We start from the raw sequence: 26,499 nt of genomic DNA, 5'->3' as shown, positions 1-26,499 counted from the left end.
CTCACTTTTTCCCTCCTAAAAAGTAAGGGGAAATGTGTGTGCGTCTTATGGAGCGAATGCAGGCTGCACAGCTATCCCAGAAGCCAGAACAGCAAGAGGGATCGCTGCTTTTGCTGCACAGCAATCCCTCTTGCTGTTCTGGCTTCTGGGATTCAGAATATTTTTTTCTTGTTTTCCTTCTCCAAAAACTAGGTGCGTCTTATGGTCTGGTGCGTCTTATAGAGCGAAAAATACGGTACTTCCCTTGACTGGGACAGTTGATGAAGCCTAGAATCAGGGTGGATTTGATTTAAATCAATTCGATTTAAACCACTAGTCAGTAAGACTTGATTTAAATCATTTTTTTTACAGAAATACTCATTCTTGCTGGTATAATCTTAATATTTACAACCAGATGGTTTTATTTTTGGAATAATAAATTTTCAGAGTAGTTTTTACAGTTATATCAAAAATTTTGTTATACTATTAGAAATGCATAGATAATTATGAAATTACTGTGGTGCCTCGCAAGACGAAATTAATCCGTTCCGCGAGTCTCTTCGTCTTGCGGTTTTTTCGTCTTGCGAAGCACGGCTATTAGCGGCTATTAACAGCTATTAACTTCTTAGCGGCTTTAAGAAAAAGGAAACAAACTCGCAAGACGTTTCGTCCCATAGGCAAGCCCATAGGGAAATTCGTCTTTCGGAACGACTCAAAAAACGGAAAACCCTTTCGTCTAGCGAGTTTTTCGTCTTGCGAGGCATTCGTCTTGCGGGGCACCACTGTATTGTGAGGTTTTATAAGTTAACTGTTTATATTTGGACAACTTTTCTGCTGTACTTTATTGGAAGGGGAAAAATCATTTCCTTAATAACAATTTAAGCAACTAAAATAATAACATTATAGCATATGTATCCATGTTTGTTAACTGATGTGGTTAAACAAAAACAAAAAACTTAGACTGAGTTTTACAACAAATCCTTATTTCCTGATGAATAGCCTTTGGACTGTAAAGTAACTTAAATAGAAAACTATCTTTAGAAATATTTTTCCTCTAAAAGCGTTTTAAAAATCCAGTTTAAATTAAAAAAATGATTTTTAATTTATTTTTTAAAATCATTGATTTTTATCCACTCTGCCTAGCATAACATTAGCTTTTGTTGTTGTTATTGTTGACTCGTGTTAAGCTTATGGTCTACTAAGACCCCCTAGATTCTTTTCACATTTAGGTCTGGCAAGCCACGTGTCCTCCATCTTATATTTGTGCAGCTGATTATTCTTGCTTAAATGCAGAACCTTAAATTTGTCCCTATTGACATTCATTTTCTTAGTTCTGGCCCAGTTCTCCAATCTGTTAAGGTTGTCTTGAATCCTGTTTCTGTATTTTGTGGCATTGACTACCCCTTCCAGTTTGGTGTCATTTGAGATTTGATGAGTATCCCCTCAATTCCTTCATCCAAGTCGTTATGGGCCTGGAAGGGAACCCTATGGCACCCCACTTGTCACTTATTTCTAGGATGATGAGAAACCAGTAGTGAGAACTCTGGGTTTGGTCAGTCAACCAGCTACGAATCCACCTCACAGTTATCTTGTCCAGTCCACATTTTAGTTATCTCTTGCTTGGACTAGTGCAATGCGCTCTACGTGGGGCTACCTTTGAAGGTTACCCGGAAACTACAACTAATCCAGAATGTGGCAGCTAGAATAGTGACTGGGAGTGGCCGCTGAGACCACATAACACTGATCCTGAAAGACCTACATTGGCTCCCAGTATGTTTCTGAGCACAATTCAAAGTATTGGTACTGACCTTTAAAGCCCTGAACAGCCTTGGCCCAGTACACCTGAAGGCGCATCTCCACCCCCATTGTTCAACCCAGACACTGAGGACTGAGGTCCAGTGCCAAAGGCCTTCTGGTGGTTCCCTCACTGCAAGAAGTGAAGTTACAGGGAACCAGACAGAGGGCCTTCTCAGTAGTGGCACCCGCTTTTGTGGAACGCCCTCCCATCAGATGTAAAGGAAATAAGCAACTTCCTGACTTTTAGAAGACCTCTGAAGGCAGCCCTGTTTAGTTTTTAATGGTTGATTTTTTATTTTTATTATATTTTTAATATTTTGTTGGAAGCCGCCCAGAGTGGCTGGGGAAACCTAGCCAAATGGGCGGGGTATAAATAAATAAATTATTGTTATTATTATCATTATTACTATTATTATACAGCTTTTCAGCAAGAATAACATGGTAGACTTTGTCAAAAGCCTTACTGAAATCAAGATATACTACATCCACAGCATTCCCTGATCCATCAAGCCTGTATCTCTCTCAAAAAAAATTGAGATTCATATGTCATGTTTTTGAAAAACCCTTGCTGGCTCTTAGTAATCATAACATCCTTTTCTAAGTATTCACAGTCTGACTGCTTAATTATAACTTGAAATTGTTAGCCTGGAAGTAAATATTCCACAAATGAAGAATTACACTCTCTCTTCTCTGCATCACAGCACGGTTGTTGTCTTTTTTTAAAAAAACCCTCTAAATTAAATCCTCTCTCCCTCTGATCCAGAGTGTTTTCTCTGTACCATGTAGTACCCCCCGTTGGTTGTTTTTTTTACTGCATCCCCATCACACACCTCCAACCTTTAGAATGAGTGAGACAGCTTCCTCAGGTGGCAGATGCTTGGGGCATGGAACAGACAGAGCTATGTGTGCCAAGCAATCTGCCCTGCATCTCCTAAGCTAGTTTACTGTCCCAGAGTGTAGTGGAGGATGCTGTCCCATGGCCAGTGTTAAAGAAAATGCCATTATAATTGGCTTCTATACTTAGAGTCTGTAGTAAGATTTGTAGAATTGAAAGAGACCCCGAGGATCAACTAGCCCTACCCCCTGCAATGCAGGAATCTCAACAAAAGCATACATACAGAATAATGGGGGTGGGTATTTTCCTTTGCCTTATGCAGCAAAATGTCTTGGGGCCAGCCCTGTTTACCCCTCCTTCTTGTTTCCCAAACTTGGTTCTCCAGCTGTTTTTGGACAACAACTCCCATCATGCCTAGCTAGCAGGACCAGGGGTCAGGGATGATGGGAACTGCAGTCCAAAAACAGCTGGAGACCCAAGTTTGGGAAACACTGACCTGCCAACCTGTGCTTCTGAGATCTGCAAAAGAAGCCTTGATGGTGGTGCCCCCAACAAGAACTGTGCGTGGATAGATGACTCAAGAGATTATCTTCTTTGCAGTGGTGCCCCATGTGTAGAACTTTCCCCAGGCAGGTAATTCTGCCCCCTGCATCAGTGTTCCCCAACCTTGGGCCTCCAGCTGTTTTTGGACTACAACTCCCATCATCCCTCGCTAGCAAGACCAGTGGTCAAGGATGATGGGAATTGTAGTCCAAAAACAGCTGGAGGCCCAAGGTTGGGGAACACTGCTACATTATCGGCACTAGAGTAAAGATATTTTTGTTTACCCAAGCCACCTGGTCTTCAAGTGACAGTTTGGAATTAAGAAATACCCATAAGCTGCATACCTGCTGCTTTGGGGCAGTGCAACTGCTCCCAGAAGAGGTAGGCTTCCTAATTACCAGACATGCATATATATGCTTTAAAGTTCTTGAAAGTTGCCTGTTTCTTAATGTAAGTAGCTTTGGGGGGGGTTGGCCGGGGGGGGGTAGATAGAAGCTGTGTTGTTGAGTCCCACTTATCTTGGGAAAGTGGATAAAACTTTTGTGGGCAGGGATGATAGCTTGCTACATTTGGAAGAATGCTCAAATATTCTGATACTTGATTCTTCACTTTAACACTGGCTTTTTAATTTATTTTTCAAGCCATTCAATTCTGTCAGAAAGCTGAAAGTGTAATATTAAAAGAAAAGACAAAAAAAGTAAAAAAAAATATTGTCCTTTTTGGTGTCTTGTAATAGGTGCTACTGCACTCTTATCAAAATCTGTATTTTGTCTGCTTTTATTGAACTGTTGTACTCTGCTATAGTATTCTATTTCAAGTAACAGTAATTTTGTTAAAGACTGTTCTGTTTTGTTTTAATTGTGAGATAACTGCCAGGTATATCAAACTATTCCTGTAAGGAAAAGAAGTCTTGGGCTATGTTTTGGAATTCATTCACTGGTGTGGTTTGCTGGTAAAAGGCTTGAGGAATGTGAAGATCTGGGAGATCTGGAGTGTTTCTTACTTTATTTACCCCTGAAATTGGATATGGAAAATGAGTTTCACATTGCAAAGCCAACATTTTCAGGTATCTGATCTAGGAATGTGCCAGGCTTGCCGCTCATGGGTTTTGTTTTTGGAGGTGGATGGGGATAACCATGAACATTGGTTTGCACATAATGCAAACGAAGTCTCTGGTTTCCTCCCCAGCATGTCAACAGCAGGACAAGAGTGAAGCAGAGATTTTTGAGCAGCATACGGCAGCACACTGCTGATTCATTTTAAATCATAGTTTATTTTTAACTAATTTAGCCAAATACAGTACCTCAGCTTCCATCCCCCCCCCCCCCCAAATTATATTTGCAGCAAGGCTGGATATTTGTCATCCTCTTGGTTGAGAATGTAACAACATTTTATACCCTTAATATTATCTTTGCTATCTTTCACAGTTTACCTGGCATAAATATCCTTTGTTTATTTAGGGCCTAAATTGATTAATAGTACTTAAAAATTAAAATTAATTCTGCAGAAACTGAAGGATCTTTGCAAAATAGTAATTAAACCATTGAGAATGTATTAAAAGTGTGTAGGTAGAAGCTATTCACTTCTTGATCTTCTCTCCTTTCCAGCTTGCCTTCTCTAGGTTTTTCTACCTACTTACTCCTCTCATTCTGCTCCCCCCCCCCCTTTCCTTACCATTTTTGTTGTGCCTGGATCCTAGGGAAAAGGAAGGCACTTGCTTGTTGAAGTCCAACTTCAGCAAAACTTGCTTCTAAGTAAGTGTACATAGATTACAGCCCAAGCCCCTCAATTTTCCTCCATTCCCAAATCTATAATTTTGGTTACGGAATGTTATTCAAGTTAATTTCAACTCTCCCCACCCCCACCAAAAAACAAATTCCCCTTGCCACCCTCTTTGGAACTCACCTGTGTGCTGTTCTTTCCTGCTGAGGTGTATCTCACTTACTTCCGATCAGCCTATTAAAATTTCTAACTTTGCAGGGTACTGTTGTCCCAAGTCCAATCAGCTGCTGAAAGGATCCCAGAGAGAAAATTGAAGTCACTCCTGCTACTGAAAGAGTTCTCGATAAGTGTATTAAGCTTAGAGCACTGGTTCCCACTTAGCTAAGTGCTGTTGACCCCCTTTTTAAAAAGCCAAGCCATGGCCTCCATACTTCTGAAAATTTTGGTAGCTCTGTGGTAGGGCTGGGCAATGTTGGTTAAACTGTGATGCTGAAAAAAACTGCATTGGCCCCAGCCGGCGGGGTGCCGGGTGAAACTGCCGCAGCTCTCACCATGCAAGCTGAAGTGCTTTCACCCCAGTGCCTCGCGGGTTGTGGCCAATACTTGTGCGCGACTGGCAAGGGACTCTGGGCTCCTTAGGCAGGCTCCGTGTGTTTAACTATCTTAGCCTTTACCCGTGCGGGTGTGCTGCCTCTTTCGCCCCAGGAGGAAAGACACAGCCCACCCTCCCGGGTGAAGCCTGCAAGGAGTGGGGTCAGGGCTCTCTCAGCTGGGAAGGACAGGCTTCACGTTTCCCAGCTAAGCAGCCCCAATCCCACTCCTACTCTTGTGCAAGCAGGAGTGGAGGCGGGACTCTCAGCTGAGGAGGTGGAACATTTTAACAGAGCCCCATTCCGCCTCTGGCTCCTGTGAACCAGTGGCGGGTCAAGGGCTCCATAAACTGCTTTGCTGAAGGCAGCACGCTCCTCAGCCAAGCAGTTTAAGGAAGTGGAGGGAAGAAAGAGCTTTATCGGCAATTCGACAGTGCAGCTTGTTTCTCCCTTTGCCTGTGCTGAGCGTGATGGCGGTTTCACCAGCAGTATATCGCTGGTGAAACTGCCACTGCTTGGGTCCCTCTGCCTCCAGCACCTGGCTAGTTTGTTTCTCCCTCAGCACGCTGGGCGCTGGAGGCAGAGGGACTTGAGCGGTGACTGTTCCACCAGCGATGGAGTGAAGCTGTCATCGTGGTCTCCCCTCCATACCGATCCTGGGTGATATATTGATATATCACCCAGGCCTACTCTATGGTCGTTTTTGTTATGTGAATGGTACCACGCACCCCCTGGGTGAGTTACAGAGATCCCCTGGCGTTTGGGGACCTCTGGCTTAGAGGATGTGTAGGTCAGAGTGTGCATACACCTTGTCCAAAAGTTGACCTTTGATCTGTTTTCATTATTTCCTGACTATGTATAGGTACCATAATAAGCTAGATGAGCTCCGAGTTTTCTCAAAAATTTTGGGGCGCTGTATGTCTTCTATAAACAAATAAAGGCTCTTGCTCTTTTGGTGTTCCTTGCTAATCTAAGCCTCAACCCTTCTGCTGTGTTCTGTCACTCTTTTGAGAGACCGTGTCCAGCATCTTCACTACAGATACACCAGGACCTGTAGACCTATAAAAGATTAATTAGGTGCTGGCAAAAAGAATGCTGGCATGTTTGTCAATACTATATGGAACTGGAAAACCAGTCAGATAGAGTGACAGACATGAGAAGACATGATGATGTCAAAGATCTTCCATGAACTTGGATTTATATTTGTTATGTATTGGGGGTTGAGTAGGGAGTCCAGCCCATGAAACCATTAGTGGGAAGATCCTACCAATGCATCTAATGAGTCTAATGAGCCTTGAGCAGGATTTCAGCTGCTGGTTTTACTTAGGAAACATATTCAGTCGCTGCCCGGGAGAGGCTGCGCAGCGATCCCCCTTGCTGTCCTGGCTTATGGGATAGCCGCGAGCAACCTCTCCCGGCCAAGGGGAGTCTTCATCCCCTGCCCAGGTGAGGCTGCGCGTGGCTAAGGCTCCCCCCAAGAGCCGTGCTCCCTTTAAAGAGCACACGGGAGGGCTGCCTTCTCCCTCGGAGAAAAGCCCCAAAGAGCCTCACACACACTCCACGCGGCTCTTTAAAGGGAGCCCTGAGCAGAGCCTCCCACCTGCATTCACTCCATAAGATGCACACACATTTCCCTTTACTTTTTAGGAGGGGGAAAGTGCATCTTATAGAGCGAAAAATATGGTACACGGTAAAGGTACCCCTGACTGTTAGGTCCAGTTGTGGATGACTCTGGGATTGCGTACTCATCTCGCTCTATATGCCGAGGGAGCCGGTGTTTATCCGCAGACAGCTTCCGGGTCATATGGCCAGCATGACTAAGCCGCTTCTGGCAAACCAGAGCAGCGCACGGAAACGCCGTTTACCTTACCCCCGGAGCGGTACCTATTTATCTACTTGCATTTTGACGTGCTTTCGAACTGCTAGTTGGGCAGGAGCTGGGACCGAACAATGGGAGCTCACCCCGTCATGGGGATTCGAACCACCGACCTTCTGATCGGCAAGCCCTAGGCTCTGTAAACAGATTTAATACACAAACAGATGTTTCCGCTTTCGTTAACAGTGCATGACCCTTTTTCAAGGCTTTCAGTTGTTTTCTTGAATGTTGCTGAGGGGTGTCAAAAAAGACTTCGTGAGCCACATGTGGCCTGTGGGCTGCATGTTGGACTACCCTGGGCTATGCTCTGCCTTCACTGTCAGAGACAGTATGCTTCTAAATACAAGTTGCTGGAAACAGCAGGAGAGGAGAGTGTTCTTGTTCTTAGGTCCTGCTTGTGGGACTCCATCAGTCTGCGTGGCCATTGTGGGAAACAGGATGCTGAACTGGTGGATCACTGCCTGATCCAGCAGGCTGTTATTATATTCTTAATAGTAATATGTTCCATAGCTTGAGAATCATTGGCTCACTATTCCTAAATTGGGCTTGCTGCTAATAGCTCTCTGCCTCAAGTTTTCTGCACATAAAACTTACATATTTCCCTGAGCATTGGAGCAGGTAGCTCTTCCTAAGCAGTGGAGGGTTAGTGTTTTGTCGTCCTTACCATTCAGATCCATTTTGGGTGTTGGTTGTTCATTTGTTGTGCTTCATCCCTCTTCTGGTCTGATTGCCATTTGGTGTGCTGTCCTGCTGGTAGACATCTTGTGTCATTATAGATGATCATACAGGTGGCTACTTAATTCAAATTAAACTGCTGCAAAGGCCTGCAGCATTAAAAAAAGTATTTGAGACACCTGAAAGTAAAAAAAAATGAGGATGCCTGCCAAATCTTTGCTGGAATAGTGCTCCACAGCATAGGACACTGCAGACAGTACCCCTATGGATGATTTCCATCAATGGAATATATATAATTTTCATTCTCAGATGTGATGGGAGTAGGTAGGGGCTTCTTGCTACAAGAACAGGAGGAGGAAATATTGTTTACCCCCAGCACCACCTTCCAAGTTATTCAAGGGGTTCTGCTATTCAGAACAGACTTTTCATGGTGCATAGAGAGCAGAAAGAATGGATTAAAATCACATCCCACCTGTAGGAACATGCAGTTTGCAGAGGTTCACACTGAATACAACCCTACAGGTGCAGATTTTAACATTTTTATTATATAAAATTAAGATTGCATTTTAAGACGGAATATCTTGAAGAGATGCTTCAGATATCAGAAGATTTTAAAAATTCACTATTATTAACCCATGCTACTTGTTTTCCAAGTCAAACAGATTAGAAAATGAATGTCCCTATAATTAACATGTCACAGAACTGAGATATAATACTTTAGGTTGTTTATTGGTTATTCAGCCAGACATTATAAGAGTTTTCTTATAGTATCATAACCACCCTGTTCATCCATCATGGGTACCCAATTTCTATATCATAGTTAGCAGACTGGAATGTGCTTATCTGCTTCCTGCTTACCTTTTCTGTCTCCTGCCATGGGCCATAGCCAATACTGTAATCTGTGCAAAAATGTACTGATTCAGATTGACGCTACATGTTGAAACAGTAACCATAGCTCAACATTTTTCCATATGTGTATGTAATATACAGAGGAGTCACTGCTTCAGATTTATATCTTCATGAACTTTACGTCTTGGAAATGTATGTGTGGTGTATTTCCAATACATTGGCAAGTTTCTTTCATAATACGCAGAAGATGGAGAAATCTGTAGCAGAGGAGGAGAAATCTGAGGCCGTGTGTGACCTTGCCATTGTTTTACAGCCGTAAGAAATCTACGTGGCAGATTTCCAGATTACATTCTTAGACCTGAAGATGTTCTATATTCTTTTAATATTTGAAAGTACTTTTATGACTTTGGGGGAACCAGAAAAGAAAACTCTGTATTTAAACTTTTCTTGAATTTGGTGGTGAGGGCATTTGAATATCTTAAAACAAGCCTTTACATCTTCTAGTGTTACTCTAGCGCCACCATGAACTCAAAACAAGATAATGTGCTGAGCATTCGGTATTAGGTGCATAACTAAGTTGATGTACAATGTTACCTTAATTTTCTTCTGCATACTATATAGCATTATTATTTCTGTGATGAGATATTCTCAGAAACTGAAAGATGTGATGGAGCCACGTTGATGTTTAGATCACTGAGTCCACAGAATATGACTTTATGGCACAACAAGCTTTAAAAGTTCTTTGGCACTTTCCTCCATTAGTATAACTCTTTAAAAAAAAGAAGTCCAAATATCTCTTCCACACCATCTCAAAAATAAAACTACATTTGAAGTCGCCACTCTGTTTTCTTTCTTTCTTTCTTTCTTTCTTTCTTTCTTTCTTTCTTTCTTTCTTTCATATGTCTTCTATATCTTTCATTGGGGAGTAGAAGTTGGCAAATAAAGGTGGAGTGCATGTGAACATTTATGATCTTATAAAGTATTATTAGAAGTGAGTTAGAGTTGGCACAATTGTCAAATACGGTCAATTGATTGCTTAGTATTTGATCTTGGTCAAATATGGTTAAATATTCAAAGAACGAAATAACATACCTTTTTGAAAACTCATTAATGGTAAAATTCGTTAGTAAGAGTGGGAGTGAGGGCAGCAAAGGCATGAGAACTGCAAATCCTGCAACAGTCCAAGGCAGATCTGCTACTGTCTCACTGATAAAGCTGGAGCCATCTTTACACAGGAACATAAGCATTCATCAGTGGCAATGTTGAGTGCACAGTGTGTCTTATCTAGGATCACAGAGACTTTGGTTTAGAGCAGTGTTTCTCAAACTTAGTCCCTGACTGCTGTTGGACTACAACTCCCATCCCTGACCACTGGCCTTGCTAGTTAGGGATGATGGGAGTTGTAGTCCAACAACAGTTAGGTACCCAAGCTTGAGAAACATTGGTTTAGAGTTTGATTTGGCCAAGAAGATCATTATGTGATGTTGGCCCCTGCTTTCCTCCACCAGACCCTTCTGCCCTCTGGTTTGTTAAAAATCCAGTTCAGCACTGAATGATACCTTTGAAAAATGTGAGACAGAACAAAAATCAATATTCATTTTGAAACCTGCTGCTTTATTTCAGTAATGAGAAGTCTGTGTCCTTCCAGACATTTTTGGGCTCCTCCCATCATCTGCAGTTAGTGTTAGAAACAGAGATAGAAAAGCTAGGAGCCAAAGGATCCCAGAACCTGGGTTACAGGCACAAAACCAAAATGGCTAGTCACCCCCCCCCCCAAATGCAGCAACACTTTCTGTTTATTTTTTTGAAACACATGAACTAATACACAATTTACATCAGTGACAGTTTGCTATTATCATATTTTTAAGAGCAGCTCTTAATTGGATACCACAAACATAAATGGGGCTCAGCCTCAGCAATAGTTGTCAGCCATAAGTATATAAATACGGGGGTGGGGGGGTGTCGGTCTGTCTTAACTCAATATGTTATGTTGCAGCTTCAGCAAGTACCGCAGTCACAGTTAAATATGTCTCTAACAGTATATCAAACTTATTAGAAGAACAGGCCTAACAACACAACCCTAACCATAACCCTAACACAGAAATAGATCCTACTGAAATATATCAAGGCAAATGGGATTGGGGTTGCAACCTAATTTACTATTTTTGATCAGTAACTCTCCACTTGCAAGAAAACATTTTTTTGCAGGACTGCCTGTACAGCTGAGCCTTCAGAATCCTGTTACATGAAAGGTTTTGGGTACCTGGGGTGCCACATTTACCATGGCAAACCAAATATGTAAATGTTATTGCATTTTGCAGGCCTTTTAATATACAGAATTTGAGAATCTCACTAAAAGATTAATGTTAGCACCATCCCCTCCTTCTCCCTTGAAGGCTGCCATGTCCTCTCAAGAGTGTTTTCTTGTCCCAGCCAATGTGAGTCCAATATTATGAGATTCATTACAATAAAACAACGAGGTGGCAGACTTACAAAGTGGGCTTAAATGAGTCTTTAAAATGCCATAATATTCATCCTAAATATTATTCCATACTATTCCTTCGAAACATTGGGGTTGGGGGAAGAGAGAAGGTCCCAAACATCTCCAAAGTATCCTTCCAGCGCCTCATTATGTAAACCAGAAAGGAATGCCCACAAATGGAGGAAATAAACTTGTTGCTAAAATAACAACAAAGCAACCTCCCATTCTTCCTTGATCCCCCCCCCCAGCAAAGCTCATTTTGCTTAAAGAATGTCCATACAAACCCCTTCTAAAATAAGGGGGTGGGGGAAGATGAACACCTGGAGGAGAAAGAAGAAGGGGAGACAGACCAAATCATGCCTTTCCTACCTGGGAGCAAAGGACAGAAAGCAAACTGAAAAATGTGTGCCTCATTAACAACAGACAGCTTTTGGAATCCTCAGGAGGCTGGGAGCAACCCAGGCAGTTTGCTTTGTCTCCTGTAAAGTTGGATTCAAAGCTTCCCTCCTACCCACAAGAGATAAGTAATCCATTTAAACACGTGAAATAGCTTCACAGGTGGATTGTTTACTTATGCAAACAGTTCCACAATGGAGTGTCTCTAGCACAGGGGTCAGCAGACTTTTTCAGCAGGGGGTCGGTCCACTGTCCCTCAGACTTTGTGGGGAGCCGGACTATATTTTGGGGGTGGGATGGGAAATGAACACATTCCTATGCCCCACAAATAACCCAGAGATGCATTTTAAATAAAAGGACACATTCTACTCATGTAAAAACACGGGCCTTAGTTTGTCTACCCATGCTAGGCTAGCATATCAACAATAGTTGTTAACAGCTGCCCTTGCTATCCTGCAGTGGAGATTACTTTCATGGGCAAATAAGGTGACTGCAATACTTAACTTGGTCACTAGATGGTGATCTTAAGTTGCAAAAAAAACGAAAAGTGACCAGTAATTTCGGACTGTGTGCAGTTGGCATGGCCAGTGGTCAAGAATGATGGGAGTTGTAGTCTAGCAACATCTGAAGATCCACAAGTCCCCCTGCCCCCAATTCATTCCAAACTGGTAACAAAAAATGATCCTGGCCATTGCTGCCACCTGCTACTCAGGTGGAGCAGCATCCAGTAATGTCCCCAACTTAAGCTGCAAACCTTCAGAGGATGTGTGACACCATCAAAGACCAGATTTATTTTAAACTGGTCATGAATTTATTGAGTAAGTTTCTGTTAGTTTACCATCATGTATCCCAAAATGCCTCTTTCCTATAGGTAGCTAGCTAGAAGGGAAGGTTAGTAAAACTATGCAAATGTTAAAGATGCTTTCTGTTTTAAAACATTTACTGTATGTATATAATAAAACTGTAAGCAGTTGTGTGCTAAAAGACTTGCCCTTTAAACTGTTTTCAGTCTAGGTCTACTTTCAAACAAAGTTATAGTTGTGTTCTCTGCAACAAGCAGCATATGAATGGAAATTGGAGCTTTTGAAATTTTGCCTACCTCTTCAATGTTTACTGTCTTGCATATATCATTCTAGTAGGGGAAGGGTGTGGGAAGGGTATCTCTGGTGTGGGACATGTGTTCCTTCTGGGTAGTTTGTGCGCTCAGCTCTGGGCTCCAAGAAGCAAAATAGAGGAATGGTATTTGACTACTGAATGACATTTATATTTTCCTTTCCTGGTGTGGTTAATGCTGCCTTCTAGATTGCCTCCATTTTGGGCAAGCTGTACACTTCTTTGATTTGGCTTCCTGTTGTCTTTATAAACCATGCAAATGATGGCTGTCTCAAGAGGCTAGGTTATCATAACAGTAGTTTGTAAATAAAACTACCTTTACAATGTGTTATGACCATACATAGTAGCAAAGGTATATCAGAAGGGGGCCTCTGGATTCCTCCATTCATTAGGCTTTTAGCATATGCAATATAGGTAATGTTTGGTGATCCAAGACGTATGTGCAGCGTAAATATATGCTATACACCAGGGTTTCACAAACTTGGATCGCCAGCTGTTTTTGGACTATAACACCCATTATCCCTAGCTAGCAGGAGCAGTGGTCAAGGATGATAATTGTAGTCCAAAAATAGCTGGAGACCCAGGTTTGGGGAAGCCCTGCTTTGCACATGTAAAATAGGAAGGTAGCTACTGGCCTTTCACTTATATACCAAGCCAGTGACAGTTGTGTTTTAAACTTACTGTATATGGCAACAATCACAGAGCTCCTGAGATGGAGAAGAAGCTATTTGTGTAACAGAGGATCTTCCTCATCCAGTTTCGTACCATGCCCAAATCAGCTATTAAACCATGTTCCAAAATACTTAAATCTTAGAGGTGGAATGAGTAACGGCATAGCCTTGGTGTGTCCACAATTTAACTATCATTTGAGGGAAGAACAAGAAAGGAGGAGGCAGAATTCATTCCACTCTGTATATAAATCGTAGCTGTCATACTAACTTTGATCTTGCAAACTTTGCCAAACATTATCAAATAAATGATAATATAGATATCCAGTTAACACATAATATTAAACCAAACTGGTTGTGAATTCTTAAGAGTATTAAAATGTAAAATACACAGAAGAGAGATAATGTAGTCCTGCAGTAAGACAGGGTTGGGTTGTAATTTTACTTCAGAGAAATATAGACAGTAACTCTTTTAATTTTTAAATAAACTTCGTAAATATTGAAGAATTGAACAATAAAGAGATCCTCTTATTAACCAACAATCCATATAATATGTTAATCCTAGCAGTACTATCTTTTAGGATGTGCCCAGTGCTGCCTGGATATTTTTAGAAACCAACAGATATTGTGAATTTTAAATGGATAGTGCAATTTGTGAGTTTGGACCCATCATGCCAAAAATTATGTCTAGTTACTCCAAAAGCATGTTTCAGTCCACCATCTTGATTAAATATGAATCAAACATCCGAATGGCATCTTGGTGGTGATGAAGTCTTCCATCCCCACCACTGGAGTACAAGGACTGGGTTTGGTAATGATATCTCAAGACGCAAGCAAAACTATGTCAAATAAAGGGCAAAGACAAGTTTCAATGACATCCAGACTTCGACAAACAGCACTGTCCCCACCTTAGAAACCCTCTGCCAAGTATGGCAGTGTTACCTACACAGGTATCTAAACGTATAGTGAACAAACAAATGGACAGACAAAGCTTTCCCCAAAATATCTAGTAGATATCTTGGGAACAAAGCTCTGGAAATTCTATTTCTTGATCCTACAAGCCACAACATTGTGTGAAGGGATTTCAGAGATTTGGTGGGCTGGGACACACAATTTTAAGGGGGTGCAATTCACTGGAGTTCTCACACAAGCCATGATCTCTCCCCACACACACCCTAAATGCTCTATTCGGAGATGCATTTGAGGGCTGGGGGAGATTATGTACAAGGTTATCAATAATGTGGATGGTGCCATTCTATCAATAACTCTACTCCCCCAAAAAATACCACTTGGAAGAAGACATTGGAAGGGAAAAAGAAGATACCCACTAGCCAATTAGCACTGAGAAGAAACTCCATTTAGTGTCTTGTCCCCAAATGTAATTATATACTTTTCCCACTGCTACATTTGTGTAAATAACTTTGATGTAATTGTAAAATGTTTTAATTTTTCTTTTTGGTAGGTTTTGAAAGTATTTTAGAAGGGCTTTATGGACCAAGGCTACGAAGAGACCTCAGTTTATTTGAAGGTAAAAAAAAAGTTTGAAGTGCTTAAAGGCTACCTTTAAATAATGTGACAATTTGAAGCATGTTTTTGAAAAATAAGGAATTGTGCTGGGGAATTTTAGTGTGTGTTCTCTTCTCTACAAGTGCTTTTCTATTTCTTTAAACCTTGATTTAAGTGTTCCTGATATTTGGTTCACTTTAGAATATTGACACTGTTAAGTTTCTTTGTGGGCTGTTACCTAATGAAAGGAATAATAGGAATCGGTGTACTGCTAAGATTATCTTTGAACTAATTAAATATGATAACAGTAATGATTTTGCACCATTGTTATCATAACTGAATAAAGTCTCACTTTTCTGAATCCTGTGCAAATGTATATTTGTAAAAATATATTTCTTTTAATAAATTATTGTTTAATTAAAAAAAAAACTTTTTAAAAGAGAGTTGGTGCAGTGGCTGAGGACTAGATTCCGGAGTCAGCAGAATCAAGCAGTAAAGCTTTCCCCATGTTTATGGCTTCAACGCTATCGCTTCTGCCATGAAAAAAGATGTTAGCAGGGAAAATAACAAGAGACTTCAAAGAAGTCAGGAAGACTACTTTTTGGGTGCCTTGTACATCTGTCTACTTGTTCTCTGTGTTGGGATTTGTTGGTTTTTCTCTACTGTGATTGGGAACTGCTTGGAAATGAGTTGTCTGGACAGGGCAGAGAGGAATAGAAGTGGCCTTGGTATGCGTATTCCAAGGCAGGAGCAGATAGGGCTGGGGCAGAGAGATAGGCTTATGGGCAGAATGCTGGTAGACGTTTGAGGGTTAAATCCCCTTCCCCATCTCATTGTCCTAGCAGCACCCCTTTTGTTTTTAAGCTTCTGTTTCTCAATTCAGGTCCATTAATAGATTTCATTCTTGATTAACATACTAAGCTAGCGTTTATCACAGAAGCCTGGTAAGAAGATGCTGAGTTAAAAGTCACCTTTATCCACTGGATTTTTCTGTGTTGCAGTATCTTAAACCTAGAAGATGGGCAGTGGAGATTCTGTTGCAATTTCACCATTTAAAAATTCTCTGGCAGTCATTTTGAATGTTCTTAAGGGTCAGTGTTATAGAGAAAACAGGACTTCTGGTGGATGTATCACCCAATCTGCAGTCCAACAGTCTCCCTACCTAAGTTAGCTGGATGGTCTCAGTTTCCCAGGATTGTTTTCTGAGGGATTTCATCTATGCTGAGATCTACCGGTACTTGTCATGATAGTATTTCATGATCTCCATGACAGCTATGAGTCTGTCTGTTAATATCTGTCACCACTCAAGTGTCTGGACACAGTCTTGCTTTCACGTTTTGTGTTGACTGGGATGACAGTGATCCGAAGGTGGAATAACTTGTCATGGTTCCTTTGTCATGGCTGCAACACTACTTGGTAGGGTTTAGGCTTAGTGGACTTCCCCTCCTCTGTAGATATGGTTACCTACCTAAATACGCCACCTGCGGAGACAGACAAATCAAGCTGGTTTCCTAAAAGTTGTAGGGGATTTTCATGCCGCTACAGCTGACATTCCTCTTGAAACATAGTGATTTTTATAATTAGGAAATGGTCCAAGATGCTGTATTACTCCTGAGTATCCTTTCCTGTTGGAAAACACAATGACAGGAACAATAAAGGAAAATTTGTGAAGCATTTCACCAAAGACGGACTAAAGCCATTTCAAGTCTCCTCTCATTTTATAAGTTGTTTGTTTAATTTAAATATTGATAGACAGCATTTTCACATCTTGGCTGTGAAGTCAAGACAGTACCTCCACTTACCTTCATCTTGAACAGCAATATGAAGAACATAATAGTGACCTAACTTAGAAGATAGATAGGTTCTCTGAGATAATGTATATGAGGATGGCAAACATGCCTTCCCCCCTCCTGCTCCAGAGGATGCTGAACTTTCAACAGTCCTCATTATCCCATTATGACCATGCTAAGGCTGATAGGAGTTGTAGTTCAGCAAAATGCAGGACTCATTGGTTCAGCATACCTGATGTTTGTGGAACTCAACACTCATAAAAAGCATTATAAATGCTAAGCATTATTATTACTTTCATATAGTTTCACTGACATTCTTCTTGAAGGAAAGGAAGATATTAATTGGCCAGTACACAGTGGTCATCTGTCAATACCCATTTTACAAATGGAATGGCTTGCCTCTTTGAAATGCCGTCCTGGTGAGATATGCCTAATGCCAACTTTGTTTTCTTTTAGGCACCAGGCAGAAATTAGATTGATGACCCAATCATAAAAACATTTTTACTATCTTAAATAGCAACCCTCATTTGCCCACATTTTAAACTCTCAATTTATTGCGCTTTTACCTGCTGTTTAATTTTTTAAATTGTTGTTTATATGCTGAATAGTTCTTTGTGTTGTTTTTAGTCTTTGTAAACTGCATTGAAAGGCAATATATTAATGTTTTAAATAAATATAAATGTAACAAATAATATAAAAAGGAAAAAAATCTGTAAATGCTTGCTTAAGAAAGCATACATTTTACTTTATGTACTAGTCTAGCAAGATATACAATCCCGCCATCTAAACATTTTAGAGCCCCATTTATTTCAGTGAAAAATATTTAAGAGATAAATGAGGTATCAAAATGTTTAGGTTTCATAAATCAGGATGATTTTATATGGAGAGATCTTGAAAAATTTGACATGATAGAATTTAGTGTTATTATGAGTTTTCTCCTGCTACTGATTAAAGACAATAAGGTATGGTATATTGTATAGTTCAGTGGGAACTAATTTATGGTGACACAATTATTTTCTATAATTAAATTGCCCATCCTAATTTAGATACAGTATGGGAATTTCTAGTTTGGTGCTTTTCCACCATATATACCTGTTGAATTTAGTCCCTTTGGGATTTCTATAGATTAATAGGTGCTAGAAAGTGTTGTCTTATTTATTGGAGTGCAGATTCCAGCCAAGAAAATACACAATGCTGAGTTCATTTGTTTTGATCTTTAAAAAGCCAACATTTTCTCTAGTAGCAACTCAACTGCATCTGCTGCTATCTTGCTTATGCTGTCATGCCCCTTGTACAGTGGTGCCTCGCAAGACGAAATTAATCCGTTCCGCGAGTCTCTTCATCTTGCGGTTTTTTCATCTTGCGAAGCACGGCTATTAGCGGCTATTAACGGCTTAGCGGCTATTAACGGCTTAGCGGCTTTAAGAAAAAGGAAACAAACTCGCAAGAACTCGCAAGACGTTTCGTCTTGCGAAGCAAGCCCATAGGGAAATTCGTCTTGCGGAACGACTCAAAAAACGGAAAACCTTTTCATCTAGCGAGTTTTTCGTCTTGTGAGGCATTCGTCTTGCGGGGCACCACTGTATTCCCCCAATTGGTTGACTAAGCAGGAGCTGACAATGGCATTTTCATCACCTCCTTAACAGAGTACTACTCTGCCTTCTAGGTACTAGGGAAAAAAATCCTAGTGTTAGAAACAGAATTAGCTGGTGCTAGACTCTTAGTGTTTATGCTAGTGTGTTAAATTTTGTAAACAAACACAACCCAATCTGAATGAAGTATGGAGAAATATTCAAAGTTCCTTAAAGCAAATACAGGGGTACCTCGAGTTACAAATGCTTCAGGTTACAAACTCCGCTAACCTGGAAGAGTTACCTTGAGTTGAGAACTTTGCCCCAGGATGAGAACGGAAATCGTGTGCCGGCGGCCGCAAGAGGTCCCATTAGCGAAAGCACGCCTCTAGTTAATAACAGTTTCAGGTTAAGAACGGACCTCTGGAACAATTTAAGCTCGTAACTAGAGGTACCACTGTAACTTGTGTTTCACATTTCCAATATTAGAGGGGAGAATACATCTCAGTGGGTTCAATAGAGAGTGTTATATTCGAATCCTATGCATGTTTATTCAAAAATAAGTTTCATGGGGCATACTCCCAAGTTAGGTAGAGGTAGCAGAGGTAGCCAACATGAGGGCATCCTGGGGTTTGGGATTGCAGCCTTAGTCATTCTTAGTTCCCACTGAAATCTGGAATTTAAGTCATAGTTACTTGCACTTAGGCTCCATTGAAATAAACAGAAAAAGTCACTAATCTGCTTGGGCTCCAAACTAATACAGTATATCTTTTTGAAAACAATGTACTGTGTACATATGCAATCTTCTCATGATGACAGCTTATTGTAAAAGTATCTCTTCTCAAGCATAGTTAAACAGATAATTGCCTTTGGTAGTAGTCAATTATAAGTTTCTTTAACACTTTATTTTTATAATTTTCTTTTAATTTCCCCCTCTAGACTGTGAACCAGAAGAAGTGGCTGACTGGTCTATGGATGAAAAATGTTCCTTTTGTAATTTACATAAAGACACAGTCACTGTGAGTATGTGTGTTATAAATTGTTGAAAAAGATGGTTTCTAATATATTTATTAAAATCTTATTTGAATTCAAATTATTTTACAGTATAAAAGATCTGATGAATGCATATTTTTAAAATGGAAAGCCTTCTTAATCTTAGTCACTATTTGCAAACTTTTAGAGCCATAATTTACCCATATTTAGAAGTGTTCTTTATACCTTTTAGGATCATACGACAATTATTGGTTCTTTGCAGTCAACACCTACAGAGGAACTATCATCTCAGGGCCAGTCCAACACTGATAAAATTGAGTGCCAAGCAGAGAATTACCTAAATGCACTCTTTCGCAAGAAAGGTAATATTACTTCAATTGATGCCATAATTGATTGTATTTGTCTAGTAATTCTTTTGAATCACTTTCTTTTTTATTTTTATTAAGTACAAATTAGAAGACATACATATTTACAACAAAAGAAAATACAAAGGAAAAAGAAAATATGCATAACCAAGGGGACAGATTAGAGAATCACTTTCAACACGCAACCCTGCAATTGGATATTGTCATCCCTTTGCAATTTTCATATGTTCTGTTTCCCATTGCCAGTCTGTCCCAGTGTAGCTTTAGATTCTTCTTTATTTATTTTTTTTAAATTTAAAACCTTTTCTAATGGTAAGCAGTTCTGATGCACTCACCTTATGCTAAAGCTACTTTAAGGGGGAACTGGTTATGGGGTGGGCCTCCCTTTTGGTTGGCATAGAACTGTATGCAGGATGGTCCTGTATCTATGCTGGAGCTACTTGTGGGAGAGCAAAGGGAGAGTAGTTAGCAGTAGTCAGCAGCCTGAACACATACACTTCATAGAATGCATGACTGTTTCCATAATTTCTTGCCTTTTTGAGCAAATATACACTAGGCTTTTCAGTCAAGGGCATGGATGGTGGTGTACACCTCTGCTTTCCAGGCACTATTTATTTAGCACATAATATATAACTGCAATATAACATGATTTTCTGCCTGAGAATCCAAGAGTAATGGCAGCTTCTGGAGCATACCAAAATTATGCATCAGATCTTGTAGGGCTAAACAAAAGCCAATCAAGTGTGGGTACCTCATTTACTTTGCAGGAATTTCTAGATCTAATAATCTTCATGTTGTCTTCAATGTTAGTTTGACAGCTTTCATGTAATATATGCATGACTATATACTCTTGTGCAAATTAGAGCTGGACAATGTATCAATACATTGTCAAAAATCAGTTTGAAGTTCACATTGTGGTAACACTTTCATAATATTCAACATGGCGATATATCGCGAATCACAATGTGTGTGTGTGTGTGCGCGCTATGTAAAAAATTGTGATGTGGGGAAAACCGTGAAGCCAGTTATCATGGTGCCTTCTGCCCCTGTTACTCTGTCCCATAAAATAACAGTTGTAAAAATATGTTAAAGGTAAGTCAGCAAACTTTTTCAGCAGGGGGCCGCTCTACTGTCCCTCGGACCTTGTGGGGGGGCTGGACTATATTTTGGGGGGGGGGATTCCTATGCCCCACAAATAACCCAGAGATGCATTTTAAATAAAAGGACACATTCTACTCATGTAAAAACACACTGATTCCTGGACCGTCCGCAGGCCGGATTTAGAAGGCGATTGGGCTGGATCCGGCCCCCGGGCCTTAGTTTGCCTACCCATGGCATAGATCGACAACTTTATAAATGTTCCATCGGAGAATTAAGCCTTGATGCAGACGGATAAAGCAAATGCAGTAAATGTGTTTATTCTAATTCATATGTTTATTTGCTATTATTTTCCTACAGATCTTCCTCAGAACTGTGATCCTAACATTCCCTTAGTTGCTCAGGAATTAATGAAAAAGATGATCCGTCAATTTGCAATTGAATACATTTCAAAAAGTAGTAAAATGCAAGAAAATAGAAACGGTTCGTCATATGAAACAAGTCTGATATGTAAAGGTATCCAAATGAACCAAACAGAAAATTCATTTCAGGAAGAACAGGATAGCCCTCTAGACCTCACTGTGAATCGAATACAAGAGCAGAATACTCAGCAAGGTAAATTTAATTTTTGTTGTTTGCTTGATGTGATTAGGAATGAAGTTCATTGAGTTTTAGGATAAATAAGAAAGCTATCTTGAATACAGTTTCACTTACTATTATCTATACAAAATAATTTGTAAAGATAGGTGCCACAAGCCACAGATCATACATGATTTTCTTGCACGTATGGCTGCACCATATTTAAATGAGCATATTTTAAACACACCTGTTCACACTGAGTTTTTTAAAATGAATTGAGAACCTCTTGGAATATATCTCTTAAGTAGTTGCTGGAGTAGGGCATTTAAAATGTAACCAGTTTGTAACCAGTTGCTGTGGGAATCATCCACTTCCTTCCTTTGCCACCAGCACTTCCCGTAGACCCTGAATCCAAGTGAAAGCAAGCAAGAGGGAAGTGAGATTACTGTGCTTATTGTCCCACACACAGCATAAGAAACGCACTGATTTTCTTCGCTGCTGCAGCTCCTAGATACAAAGGCCCAGTGAGAAAGTCCAATGAGAGAATCACAGCCACTGTATCAGGTTCTGTGGCTTCTGCCTTTAAAAACCAGTAAAAAGAGAAAACAGATTGATGGGAGGGTAGCCAGCCCTAGCTTACTGCCCCTGAAATCACATGTGCTGGCTACACCTGCAGTGAAAATTGCAGAGGACAATATAATTTGCCACTTGGGTGCTTACCCATGGAAGGCTGCCAGCTACTTAGTGCAGGCAAGTGGCAAATTACAAGACTGAATTGCGTATTTCTGCTAAATGTGCTGTCAGCCACAAATGAAGATTGAAAGTATAGTTAGTTGGGCATAATGATTAACCTTGATGTTCTTTCAGAGTTGTAAGCATTGTTCTCTGTTTTTGTTTTTTAAAAATCCCTCTTAAATTGACCATATACAGTGGTGCCCCGCAAGACGAAATTAATTCGTTCCGCAATTTTTGTCGTCTAGCGAATTTTTCGTCTTGCGAAGCACGAAATCCCATAGGAATGCATTGAAAATCAATTAATGCGTTCCTATGGTCAAAAAAAGTCCAAACAAAGCCAAATTTGGTACAACAACAGTTTATTAACTGCTCTTTAAAGTCACACATACTGTAAAGAGCAGTTCAAAAATTGAAGGGAAAATAAATTAACTTTATAAACAAAACATGTCTTTGTTTTTAGACAAAGAAAACAAAGTCGCGAGACATTTTCGTCTTGCGAAGCAAGCCCATAGGGGAAATTCGTCTTGCGAGGCAAATCGAAAACGGAAAAACCTTTCATCTAGCGAGTTTTTTGTCTTGTGAGGCATTCGTCTTGCGAGGTACCACTGTATCCAAATCAAACCAGGAAGGGGCAGCTCACATGAAGTTCATTTGTAATTTAGTTCTAACCAGGACGTCATGAAAGAAATAAGGAGATAGTTCTTCCAAAGTCAAGTCACTGATTTCAGTGAAAGGGAGTTAAGTATTGCAGCTTCTCCATGTAAATTAGTGCATCTTTAAAGTTATTTATTTAAAAATGCAGAACAAAGAGTTAGCATTAACCGTTTTACTTTTCAAAGTGCCTTTAAAGAGAATTAATACTGAGCAAGTTAGCATCCTTAGGTCTTAATTATCCTTTTGTTGGATGGATTAATATATGGACTTTTGCAGATACAAAATAAATTGCTGGTAGTATATAAATGTCTTGTCCTTATTCCATTGCTATAACCTCTTTAAATAGAAGGAATAAGACTGTTCACAGACATATACTTATTTAGTTTGTTGTATAAATTTGCCTCTTTTTGACTTTCAACATTGGGGGTGGGGGTTTGTAGTAGGAGTCATACTTACCTGTGTTAATGCATCTTCTCTACAGCTGCTGTTTTCATTTTCAGAAAATGCCCTTTCTGAAAATGTGGTTTTATTCCAAGCAGCATGATGGGGTTGGGGGTTGCAGCAGCTGTACGAATGGGCCATGAAGCAGGGGATTTCTCTTTATCCTAAATTTTAGATATCTTAATGAGTAGAAGAGGAGTAGGACTGCATTGAGCAATGAAGATTGAGGGAGTAAAACTTAATACCCTCCAGGTGTGTACAATGCCAAAGAGCTGGCCCTTTTGAGCAGTGAAATGGGTTGTATGTTATTGATACTTCCATTGTACAATAGAACAAAGTCAAATGGCTGAAATGCTGACAGGTATAAATTTTATATATCATATTAGCAATGGCTGTTATAAAAAGTAGTTATTAAAGACACTTATTGAAATAATAACTTGCACCTCAACCAGGCAGATGAAGATGATGTCCTATAGGCCTCAGGAGTGGGGATTTGGTCCAACTATCGTACTGGATCCTTAATTTCCTACCTGGCTCTGGGTCAACTTTGACAGGTGCCCAGAATTGCAAATACACCTGTTCACCACTTGCTTTGGTCAGACCTTGCTATTCCTCCACATTGCCTATCAAATACCTGAAGAGTACTAATGACCAGGCACTTCTCAGGATGGGTTACACTTATACTCATTTCTGATATCTGAAATTTAGGCTAAAGAGAAATCCCCCATTTCCAACCCATTTGTTCAACCTACACTTTGAAATGGCTGAGTATCTGTAACTATCTGCCAAGATATTCTCTTTAAAGCTATATAATTAAGGATATGCCTCCCAGTGCTTTTCTGCTAAGCTGCAGCATTTTTCCTAAGTTAAACATGGCATGCACCCAGGGGTGTCTTACCCATAGAGGGGCACCGGGGCGCCAAGTTCTGGAGGGCACCAGGGAGGAGGCAGAGGCTGGACATGGCGCCTCCCGGCATCAGCTCGTCGCCCTCGCCCACCTCCTCCATGCCGCGCCGAAGGTGCACCCATAGCCTCCGTCTGCCGTGGCCACTGTGACACGAAGCAGCCAGTTGAGCCGGGAGATGCCACGTCCAGCCTTCGCCTCTTCCCCGCTGGAGGAGCCGCCCTCCAGCTGCTGCCCGGCTCCTCCAACCCCGCCAGCAGCGCCGTCCTCCCTTAAAAACTCTGGGGAGCGGGGAGGGGGGGTACGTCACCAGAGGGAGCTTTGCACCACGGCGCCGGATTAAGGCTACCAACTATTGTGCCACTGCCATGTAATTATGAATTTGGCAATATGAGAAGTAGCTTTCTGTCATCTCATTATGTAGCTCATTTACTCATCTTAATGGTATATATTCTAATTGCATAATTTATATATATCTGCCATCAGTTGAATGTAAAACATATATGTAGCAGAATGAGATGGTAGGATGGGCAGTATCATTTCAGGTTGCTGGTGGCCAATCACATTTTTAAATGTTCCTGTGTGTAAAATCTTCCTGCAATTAGAAGGTTAGCATATTGTGAAACAGACTGGATTAGTACCTTTCTCTCTGGTATGCTAGGTTTTAACTTGCTGAAAATCTTTAAACATGGATAGGTAAAGGGACCCCTGAAAGTTAAGTCCAGTTGCGAACGACTCTAGGGTTGCGGTGCTCATCTCGCTTTACTGGCTGAGGGAGCCGGCGTTTGTCCACAGACAGCTTCCAGGTCATGTGGCATGGATAGGGGACAGTGGCGTAGCGTGGGTTGTCAGCACCCGGGGCAAGGCAAGTAATTTGCGCCCCCTAACCCGTGGATTTGCACCCCCTAACCCTAACCCCCAGATGTTGCGCCCGGTGCAGCCGGGCCCCCCTGCACCCCCCACGCTACGCCACTGATAGGGGAGCATTAAAAAAGCATTCTTCATCTCCAGGCATTCTCATTCTGCTGCATGTATAGATCAGGCTTGTATGTGGAACTTGGAACCCTATTTGGCCCCGGGCCTGGGGACATACATGACCTGTACCATAGGTCACCAACCTTTCTAGATCTGTGAAGACATTTTGAAAACCCAAGAAACTGTCATGGGCCGTCATCACACACCACTACAGCACATGCATGCTCCAAGGGCACTCATATTTCTCTCCACTGCCAGTAATTAGGCTTGAAAGAAACGTTTTAGCTTTTTCAATCTTAATGGGGAGTAATTTTCCTAGAGAGTGCAGTTGGGGAAGGCATGGTTAACCCTCACTCCCCAGCTGTAATCTACAGGAAGATCACATGCACCTCAGCAAAAACTAGGCTTGAACAAAGCCTTCTCTTGGAGCCAAGCCTAATTGTAGCAGGGTAAGGGTGACTTTGAGGAACTGGTGAATGAAGAATTAATCATGTTGACAACCTACAAATTGAGGCCTACAAATTGGTAGATCTTACCTACAGCGGCCCGACCATTGTACTTTGATGTTTTGTAAAGTTAGAGATAGCAACAACAACATATCTTTATTACTGTCGTAGACCAGCGTAAGGAGGGACGGGTACAATAATTTAGAGATAGCTTTTTGATGAAAAGGAACATTAAAATGAATTTTGTTACTGTAAAGGAAACCTATTACCTAAGTAATCCTTATACTGTTTGCTATTACAATAGGGGATGGAGTGCTAGATCTTTCTACAAAGAAAACAAGCTTGGAACAGTCAGCATATGATGGATCTTGTTCTGAAAATTCTGTGTCTGGGTAAGCAAATAAGCATTATTTTTGTTTTGTTAAACGTAATAAATGGAAATTAAATTTTAAGCTTGAAAACATATTTCTTTTGTAACTGATTTCTGTAAAATGTTTACTGACACATGTTTTGCTTTTGCCAAAGAGTTTCACTCATAATTGTGTGTTCATATATAACTCATATGTTTCATTTTGTGTTTTTCACATTTTTCTGTTAAAGAAAAGTTATCAGAACAATCACCAAACTTTACTGAATGCTTACATACATAAGGAAACTAGGCTATTGAAGAAAATTTATTCTTCATGATTTAGAGACAAAGAAAAATATTTACATTTTAATAGTAGAAAGTTTTTTTTAAAAACAGCTATACTCCTTATTGTTTCCTAATGAAAGAGAGAGCTCTTGATGGCCATTCTTGCATTTTGATACTACCACTCGTGTCATGCTGCTGAGAGACCCATTTATTATTAGATGTTTAATGTGCTGAAATGTACTATTTACTGAAATAATAGTTAAATAACAGATTTTATAATTTT

The 26,499-nt window shown here is 40.5% G+C and overlaps 1 protein-coding gene across 10 annotated transcripts in view; it reads left to right on the top strand.

Moving 5' to 3' along the window:
- Window positions 1-26,499, top strand: part of LCORL (ligand dependent nuclear receptor corepressor like) — a 57,286-nt gene that overhangs the window by 4,967 nt on the left and 25,820 nt on the right. For 5 of the 10 annotated variants that reach the window (XM_028744222.2, XM_028744220.2, XM_028744228.2 and 2 more), the window contains exons 2-6: window positions 14,988-15,053; window positions 19,332-19,411; window positions 19,618-19,747; window positions 21,209-21,463; window positions 25,884-25,974. In XM_028744222.2, the coding sequence (XP_028600055.2) occupies window positions 14,988-15,053; window positions 19,332-19,411; window positions 19,618-19,747; window positions 21,209-21,463; window positions 25,884-25,974 (622 nt within the window). The remainder of the gene's footprint in view (window positions 1-14,987; window positions 15,054-19,331; window positions 19,412-19,617; window positions 19,748-21,208; window positions 21,464-25,883; window positions 25,975-26,499) is intronic. The other 5 variants (XM_028744221.2, XM_028744223.2, XM_077934417.1 and 2 more) reach the window with 2 other exon arrangements.

The sequence above is a fragment of the Podarcis muralis genome, chromosome 9, assembly GCF_964188315.1.
Source record: "Podarcis muralis chromosome 9, rPodMur119.hap1.1, whole genome shotgun sequence".
NCBI classification, from domain to species: domain Eukaryota; kingdom Metazoa; phylum Chordata; class Lepidosauria; order Squamata; family Lacertidae; genus Podarcis; species Podarcis muralis.
Note: the sequence above shows the minus strand (reverse complement) of the source record. Positions and strands in the feature narration are given on the sequence as shown.